Here is a 9632-nt window from a genome sequence, read left to right as displayed (position 1 = left end):
CAGGATTCCTGTGGTGGTGGGAAGGGAATGGGGTACATCATGCATTGGCTCTTAAAGTTTCCACCCAGAAGTGACACATCACTTTTGCTCAGATTTCAATGGCCAAAGCAAATCAGATGGCCACACTCAACCCCGAATAGGGAAGAGGGGTAAAATTTGACCATGAACCTGAGAGGAGGAAAGCTGGAAATATCAGATGAACCACACCAATGACAACCAATTTTGTATTCTAGCACTTTTTAGAAATGACTAGCAGGAAGAAAATATAATAAAGAGACAAAGATTTAGTAACAAACAAGCATATAGGCAAGTAATAAAGAGGCTCATATTAAAATATAGCTTAAGGGCCCTAAAAGGTTTGTAGAGTGATGTGTCAACTTTTAAATATTGAATTAAGTATCTGATTAATACAAACTCTAGGTCAGTCTGATTTTCTGTATAAAGACACAAACCTGTACTATAATACATTTCTCATCAATCTTTACGGGTCTTGCCATTGTTTGGAAAGGTAATCAAATAACCTGAGTTTTCCAAGTACAAATGGGACAAGAAGCATTTAAAAGGCTAAAACTTGTATTATCAGAACAGTGTTCAGTTTTTATCATTCTGAATACCTCTACTTTTTTTTTTTTAAGATTTTATTTATTTGACAGAGAGAGAATGAGAGAGAGCACATGAGAGGGGGGAGGGTCAGAGGGAGAAGCAGACTCCCCGCGGAGCAGGGAGCCCGACGCGGGACTCGATCCCGGGACTCCAGGATCATGTCCTGAGCCGAAGGCAGTCGCTTAACCAACTGAGCCACCCAGGCGCCCCCTGAATACCTCTACTTTCATATTCATTTCTGCCATTTGTGACAACACGGATGGACCTTGAGGGCATTATGCTAAGTGAAATAAGTCAGAGAGAGAAAGACAAATACTGTATAATCTCAATTCTATGTGGAATCTAAAAAAAAAAGCCAAACTCAGAAACCGAGTAGAATGGTGGTTGCCAGGGACCTAGAGGTGGGGGAAATGGGGAGATGTTGGTTAAAGGGTACAAACTTCCAGGTATAAGATGAACAAGTTCTGGGGGTATATTTTACAACATGGTGACTCTAGTTAATAATATTGTATGATATACTTGAAAGTTGCTAAGAGAGCTCTTAAATGTTCTTACCACATACAAAATTTGTGATTATGTGAGCTGATGGATGTGTTAACTAACCTTATGATAATAATTTCACAGTATATAAATATATCAAATTCTCATGTTGCCCACCTTAAACTTATAAGGTGTTATATGTCAATTATATCTCAATAAAGCTGGAAAAAAATAAAATGAGTATGAGTTCTTCAATACACAGTATTGTGACACACACTAGCAACAAACACTGGAAACCAAAATCAAAAACACAATAACATTATGTTGTACACCTGAAAAGAATGTGACATTGTGTGTCAACTATATTTCAATCAATAAATTAAAAAAAATCATAATAACATTTACAATTACTCCAAAGAAAATAAGATATGTAGGTATGAACCGAACAAAACACATATAGGATCTATATGCTGGAAACTACAAAGCATGACGAATGAAATTAAAGAAGACCTAAGAAATGGAGAGACACTGTGTTCATGGATTGGAAAGATGGAACACATGAAAATTGTCAATTCTCTCCAAATTCATCTATAAATATAAAACAATTTTGATTCAGGGGCGCCTGGGTGGCTCAGTCGTTAAGCATCTGCCTTCGGCTCAGGTCACGGTCCTGGGGTCCTGGGATCGAGCCCCGCATCGGGCTCCCTGCTCCGCGGGGAGCCTGCTTTTCCCTCTCCCACTCCCGCTGCTTGTGTTCCCTCTCTCGCTATATCTCTGTCACATAAATAAAATCTTTAAAAAAAATTTTTTTGATCCAAATATGAGCACGTTTTTTATAGACATAGATAAGCTTATTCTAAAATTATACAGGAAGGTACAAGACCCAGAAGAGCTAAAACAGTCTTCACAAGGAAGAAAAAAGTGGGAGGAACCACTCTACTTGATATTAAAGCCTCTATGTGACTACAGTAATTAAGGACATGTGTTGCTGGTGGAGCACAGACACATAGATCAATGGAGCAGAATAGAGAAACCAGAAATAGAGCCACACCAATACGCCGATCTGATATTTGACTAAGGTATAAGAGCAATTCAATGGCAGGAAGATATTTTTTCAACAAATCATGCTGGAGCGACTGGTATCCACAGGCGAAAAAAGTGAACCTTGATCTAAGTCTCACACCTGTGTAAAAATGAACAAAAAATGGTTCATAGATTTAAATGTAAAACTTAAGGGGCACCTGGCTGGCTCAGGCAGAAGAGCATGTGCCTCTTGGATCTGGGGGTCATGAGTTTGAGCCCCACATTGAGTGTAGAGAGTAAAGGAATAAACTTTTTTTTTTTAATGTAAAACTTAAAACTATAACACTTTTAGAAGAAAAGTATTTTTGTTTCTGATATAGGGCTGGGCAAAGAGTTCTTAGATTTAACATCAAAACACTATTCATAGAAAGAAAAATTAATAAATTGAACCTCAGTAAAATTAAAACCTTCTGTTCTACGAAAGCCCATAGGAAGAGGATGAGAAAAGAAACTGCAGACTGGGAGAAAATATTTGCAGATCACGTATGCAACAAAGGACTAATATCTAGAATATATAAAGAACTCTCAAAATTCAACTGTGAGAAAACATTCCAAAGAAAAAATGTGCAAAATCCAATGAAGAGACAGTTCCCGGAAGAGGATACACAGATGTCAAATAAATACATGAAAAGATGGGAGATACCATTAGATATTAGGACAATGTAAAATACAACCACAATGAGCTATCTCAATACACCTATCCGAATGGCTTAAATCAAAAAATAATGGCAACAGTAAATGTTGACAAGAATGCAGAAAAACTGGATTTCTCATGCATTGCTGGTGGGAATATCAATAGTACAGCCACTTTGAAAAGCATTTGACAGTCCTTAACAAAACTAAACATGCACTCACCATACAACCCAAGAACGGCACTGTTGGGCCTTTATTCCTGGGAAATGAAAAGTTATGTTCATGCAAAATCTGGAGACCTATGTGCACAGCAGCTTGATTTGTAACTGCCCCAATCTGGAATGAACCCAGATGCCTCGCAGTCGATGAATGGTTGAACAGGCTATGGTATGTCTGTACCACGGAATATTAATTAGCCATAAAAAAGGAATGAATTATTAACATATGACACAACTTGGATGGGTCTCCAGAGAATTATGATGAATTAAAAAGAAGCCAGTCTCAGAAGGTTACATACCGCATGATTCCGTGTAATACTCCTAAATGACAAGATTACAGAGATGGAGAACAGCTTAGGGGTTGCCAGGGAGTAGGAAGACGGGGAGAGAAGCTAGGTGGGACTATAAAAGAGGAACACTGGGAATCTTTGTGGTGCTGGCATTGTTCAGTATTTTGACTGTGGCAGTGGTCACATGAACCAACACGTGATAAAATTTCATAGAACTATACACGCTGGCAAATGGGTGCATGTAAAACTGGTAAAATTGGAAGAAGGTGGATGGATTGTATCGATATTATACTACAGCTATGAGTCATGTTACCATCGGGGGGTGAAGGGTATTTGGGAATCCCTCCAAATTATTTCTTACAATTGTAAATCTACAATTATCTCCAAATAAAAAAGTTTTAAGAAGGGAGTATGACATGATCTGTGCTCTAATCCCCATTTAATAGGGAAAAATAAGGCATGGAAATAATCCTCAGTTTAGTTTAAATAAGGCCTGGTAGGAAGTGGAGGTTTGGGCTCACCCAAATTAGAGATCCCAATTCAGAAATCAAGACCAACTAATACAAGGACCACCATCATTTACATGAATGAAGAACCTTTCAGAAAATCCCTGCAGCTCCCTTATTAGTTGCCAAGGGTTAAAGAGATCCTGAGCAAAAACTGCCCAGTTCAAAAGAACCATTTGATCACAGTAAATTGTTTTAAGCTTTTTTTTTTTTAATTGTTTTAAGCTTTTAAGCCACTAGGTTTTGGGATGGTTTATTATGCGGTAATCAGAATGTTAAATCAGGCAGGGGGCACGAGTGGTAGTAGCCAAATACATGAGTGGTAAATTTCAGTGAGTCTACTCATTTTCAATGCTAGGATCCATGTTTGTCCCAGGCTGTTGTTCCTGAAACCCATTTTCCTGAATACATACTCTCTAGGCATGTTGGCAGTGATGATGGGGGCTGGGGAACGCAGATACAAAGGAAATTGAACAACCAGTCCTTGCCTTGAAGAACTCACAGTCTTGTGAGACAAAACATCAGCACATTAAACGGCATGAGAACAGTTATAAGGCAACAAATCAGCAAGTTCAAACTAATATACTACAGCACAAATTGAATGCATGTGGCAATGTATGGCTACCCAAACAGCGGGATGGAGCTAGACATTTTGGACCCTGAAGGCAACACTTTAGAAGGGCCCCCTTTCCTTCCTTAACAGTGAAATAAACATCTCCAGCAATGCAGGGGCTAGTTGGATGATATTAACACTTCTGAAGAAAGAAAAAGGAGGTAATTTCCAGAGACAGTTATTCTTGTTTTACTTTTCCTTTGTTCTGTGTTCCTGATATGTGATTTAGGGGCAAGCTACAATCTCCCTGAGCATCCATTTCCTCATCTCTAGGCTGGAGGTAACAATCAGAGAGTAGTGGGTTGAAAGTCAGGAAACCTGACACAGAATCTCAAATCTGTCATTTACTAGCTGCATGACCTTGGATACATCACCTCCCTCCACCCCATCCATTTCCTCTTCTGTGACATGAAGATGTTGAGCTCCATGGTCCAGAAGATTCCTACCGACTGACTCTTAACACTTGAGGCCACAGAGAGTTCATAGTTGGTGGTGAGGGGTTAAAAAAGTAATGATGATGTATACGAAAGTAATCCATAAGCCATAAAGATATATAGATGTTAGAAATAACAGTATGATCCAGTTCCATGTTAAAAAAAGAAAAAAAGAAAAAAAAGCCCTGTAGCTCTCCTCCAAAGTTAGGGGCTTAAAATATAAATGGGTACTGTCCGTCAAGGCAGCACTTTGGGGCCCTTAGAGGATTCTGAGAATTCTTTGTAACTACTGCTCATCAAATAAACACAACTTTGCTGTCTGTCTCAGGCTCACCAAGCCATCCGCAGGGCTATTGTGATTTCAAGGCTGGGTTCTTGGCCCAACTCAGAATCCCAGGGACTGCTAGAACAGTGGTGGCTGTGGCGGGCCACACCAAATTTTCTTCAAGACCCCGAACAGTTAGTAAAGGCCCTTTGCATGAGGCGCGGGGGCCCTCTTTGTGGGAGAAAGCAGATTTCTAAATCGTCCCCTCTCCCTCCACACAGACACCCGTCTCCACCCTGCCTTTAAGGACACCGACACTTGGCCACTTTTCCAGCCGCGGTGTGGATTGGGAAACGCCCCGAAATGATAAGCAGCTTGCTGGGGCGTAATTTGCGAGGCCAGTTCCTCCAGCGTCCCGCGCACTGGCGCAGGGCCGGACCAGGTGCACCCAGAGGGGCCCTGTGCCGGAGGACAGGGGTTGCGGGCTGCCAGACAGCGAGGTCGGAGGGTAGCCGGGGTCTCCAGGGCCCGCGCGAGGGGTGGGGAGCTCCTAGGTGCATTCCAGCGCAGAGGGGGAGGAGGGGCCGGAGGAGAGGTGCGGTCCCTTTAAGACCCCAACGCTGGCTTAGCCAGAGGAGGGGGGGTGCAGTGGGGGCGCTGCGTGATGGGAAAGTCGCCGGCTGAGCCTCACACTTTCTCCCGATTTCTTAACTTTCGGGCCCGCGGAGCAGGAGTAAGGGCGCTGTGCCGGGGCGGAGACCCGGCTGCGGGCTTGCGGCGGCTGCGCGCCCGCGGACTTCCCGCCTGCGCCGGGCGGCGGGCCTCTCGGGCCAAGTGGGGAGCGGGCGGCGGGCGGGCAGGTGGCCCCGGGCCGCCGCGCCCGCGCCTTGGCTCTGCCCCCGGGAGCCGAGCGAGCCGCTGCTCCCTCGTGGTGTGAGGGCGGTGATGTTTTTCCTCCCACCCACTTTGGAGTCCCCCCTCCCCCTTCGCGCGCACTCTAGCTCTCGCCACAACCTGCGAGCCCCAGACCTCGGAGGAGCGCCCCGGGGAGCTCGGAGCGCGTGCACGCGTGGAAGACGGAGCAGGCCAGTGGCCAGGTCAGTGAGCAGTGCCCGATGCCCGCTCCCTCTGCCTTCCTTTCCAGCCTTTGCACAGGTGGGGTGTCTTCTGTTGGCCCGAGCCGCCCCTGCACGGTCCCCCGGGGCGCCCCGAACTCCCCTGACCTGCCACCCCAACTTGCTCTCGGGTCCAGCCGCCAGCGGCCCGGGCTGGAGGTGGGCTCCCAGGCGCAGGACCCCGGGCAGGTTAGGGACCTTGGATTCGAACTCACCACTTGCCACTCCCCGCTTGGCCTGCTTATCTCCAGGCTCTGGCGCCTGGGGAAGGCCACTTGGCCAGCCACCTAACGGCTTCTGCAGTCCCCTTCGTTACTGCCTGTGTCCCCAGCGCCTTTTTTTCTCGCCTGCTGAAGTGCCCTGGACCAGCGGGAGATTAATATGGGCTAAAGTTAATGAAACAGGGTGGACGGGGGCGAGAGGCTCCTCTAGCCCCTGGACATCTGTCTCATTTTCCGGCCCAGACCACTGGGGTCAGAGCCTGAGACGCTAGGCTCAGGAAGCAACGGAGCACTGCCAGAGCTTAGGGCCTGGAAAGCCTGCCTTCCAGACCCTCCCCGCCGGCCCTGCCACTAACTCTATGAGAATGGGCTGGGTTGAGTTCTCCGGGCTGCAGGGGGCCCATTTTGAAGGTGGAGTTGTTGTGGGGAATAGAATGAAATGATGGCTAGCAAGGTGTTTTGCAAGCCAAATGCAAGGCATTGTTTCTCAGTCATAAGCAGCAGTGAAGGCATTGCCTCGGCCAAGAGACACCCTGGGCTAGAACTGCCTCCCACCTGTGAACTGAGCTTTTCTTGTTGGGTGGTGGAGTGGGGAGAGGATCTCAGCGGATGGACGCGGTCACTGAGACTCCAGTGTCTTCTTGTTGTTTGTCCCAAAGAGAAGCACTACCCTCCCCCCGGGGGGGTGCTGTCCCACAGAAGACAGTGAATGTGAGTTTACAAGGTCAGTCAAGCCTCTCCGGAGGATTAAAGAGACACTGTGGGCCGTGAAGAACTGGCTGACGTGCTCATCCCTTAGCCTGCCTTTGGGAAAGTCTCTCTGGTTCTCTTCTACCCAGGAGACCTCTTCTGAGAAGGTCTGGACTTCTGACACTTGATGGCCCAGATTGCCTTGTGGTTCCGGCCGGGCAAGGAGCCTTCGGTCCCTTTGCTTGATGCAAATGAACTGTGAATGCTTGTTTCATGGAGGCACCTGAATGGATACACTTCTGTAGGTTCTGACATGTTTCTTGTTCTCTTGTGTTTTTTTTTTTTTAAAGATTTTATTTATTTTTTTGACAGAGAGAGAGAGAGAGAGACACAGCGAGAGAGGGAACACAAGCAGGGGGAGCGGGAGAGGGAGAAACAGGCTTCCCGCGGAGCAGGGAGCCCGATGCCTGCGGGGCTCGATCCCAGGACCCTGGGATCATGACCTGAGCCGAAGGCAGACGCTTAATGACTGAGCCACCCAGGCGACCCTTCTTGTTCTCTTGTAAACCGCCCCCCTCCCCAGGGTTAGTTGCAGGATTTTGTGTTCTTACTTGCTTTCTTGGGGGGGGGGGGGAGCCTGGCTCCCCCCCAAACAGGTCTGTGGCTACATTTCTAAGTAACCTGTAGGAGAGTCAGTGCAAGTTCAATGGCACAACAGCCCGAGTGAAGCAGAGAGTTAATGCAGAAATAACTCCAGTTAACTGGGTCAAAGTATAATTTGAAAAATTAAGGACAGTTTGGCTCTTTGCAAGTATAAGAGTCGGCATGTTTGCTGAGCAATGCTCGCTTAGGTTCATTGGTGCAGTCCCAACAAATGTCTTGAAACCCCTCCCTCCCCCACAAGAAAAAGTTAAAGGGATCAGGCGACAGTGAACCGGGAAGAGTCCTGGGGAGGGAATTCTTCTCAGTTTATATTTCTGCACCGAATACAAAGACAGGACTTCAGATCTTGTAAATCAAAAGTGAATATTTATAAAGCGATTCATTTTCTGATGTTCTCCATCACAGCCTGGGAGGCCACACAGATGACAGGAACGCCAAAAGAGATTAATTGCTCTCTCGTCACCAACTTTTCTATTTGCTCATAGCATTAGTTGGGACCCAAGAAAAGCAAAAAAAAATTCTGAGAGCCGTTTTCTTGCCAGCTTGAGTTATGAAGCAATGCTACTGTTCACCGAATCGCCCAACCATTGTACAAGAAAAACAACCCTGTTGGTTCTTGCATGGGGAGACCCGAAAACTGTGGTTTCAGAAAGACCCCCTGAGATCCATATGTGATTGTGATAAATTGGATTTCAGTGGTTAGAAAATCTTTCTCATTCGAAGGCTTGGGGGATAAGCTTGTTAAAGTAGACTCAGAAAGAACCTCGCTGGGGTGGGCAGCTGTGTTAAACCATTCATGGAAATGATTTGCTTCAAGGGGGACCTGGTAGCTCTCAGAGGACAGAGACGTGCTGAGTGACTGAAGCTGGACCACAAGCTCACAGAGGGGACCAAACAGTGGCTTTCAATTTCTCCGGATAAGTTCACAGCATTTCAAGTAGGAGCTGTGGCATCCCCATCGCGGCCCAAAGATAGTTCAGTTCTCCGAAATGATCATCTTGCTTTTCTGCCAGCTCTTTATACTCAGTATTTAGGTTGGCCCCTCAGAAAAGATCAATGCGCTTAATTCCCATTGGGGTTAACCCCGGATTGAAATGTGGTGTTTCTTGGACATCTACATACTTTCAGATCATCCATTGGAAGGGTTTTATGGACTCTAAAATCTATGGAAATGACCCGTGGCTGGACCTGAGCAAGCTTTCTGTGTTTTAAGGCTCAAAAGGTTTAAGATTTCTACCCCTCAGACTAGAAATGCAAGTCTCATACTTTTAAGAATTATAGTCGCTTTGATGGTCTTCTGCATGGTGGTGCAGTGTGAACACATTATTTAAATTGGCCTAATGTCCCTTAAAAATGGCCCACTAGAAGTTTCCATTTTGCAGTGGACTTCACATGAGAGCAATATGTCTGAACCATTAAGGTGTTTACTTGTATCCATTTGCTAATTATATCCATCTTTTCCAACATAAGTAGCCCAACTGCACATCTTTATAGATCTCATAGAAGACACAGGAGAAACATTGACCAATTTACGCCTCATCCCTGAAGGATTAATAAATAGCAGTAGTCTTGAAGCTAAGATGAGTTAACTTGCATTTCAGAAATTGTTTGGGTCCCATGCCTATTATTTTTATCTTGGTTGCCAGAGGAGCCGTTTTGCAAACCCATTTCCCTTTTCTCCCAAAGAAAATCTCTTGGGAAATCAACTCTAATTCTGTTAGAAAGGATGATTTCAAAATTTATTTTTATTTTCCTATGACTTGCCTGTAAGGATTTTAGCCTTAGCATTGGATAGGAATGCATGTTCATCTGCTTGAA

The 9632-nt window shown here is 45.5% G+C and overlaps 1 protein-coding gene across 10 annotated transcripts in view; it reads left to right on the top strand.

Annotated features, from left to right (window-relative positions):
* Positions 1 to 5961: 5961 nt before the first annotated feature.
* CHRDL1 (chordin like 1) overlaps positions 5962 to 9632 on the top strand; it is a 113002-nt gene continuing 109331 nt past the window's right edge. For 2 of the 10 annotated variants that reach the window (XM_035007300.1, XM_035007291.1), the window contains exons 1-2: positions 6164 to 6222; positions 7301 to 7452. In XM_035007300.1, the coding sequence (XP_034863191.1) occupies positions 7439 to 7452 (14 nt within the window). In that variant the 5' untranslated portion in view covers positions 6164 to 6222; positions 7301 to 7438. Of the gene's footprint in view, positions 6223 to 7300; positions 7453 to 9632 lie in introns of all 10 variants that reach the window. The other 8 variants (XM_035007281.1, XM_035007246.1, XM_035007235.1 and 5 more) reach the window with 6 other exon arrangements.

The sequence above is a fragment of the Mirounga leonina genome, unplaced genomic scaffold, assembly GCF_011800145.1.
Source record: "Mirounga leonina isolate KUSES-001 unplaced genomic scaffold, KU_Mleo_1.0 Mir_101664, whole genome shotgun sequence".
Classification (NCBI taxonomy): Eukaryota; Metazoa; Chordata; class Mammalia; order Carnivora; family Phocidae; genus Mirounga; species Mirounga leonina.
This window is presented reverse-complemented; position numbering and strand designations above follow the sequence as displayed.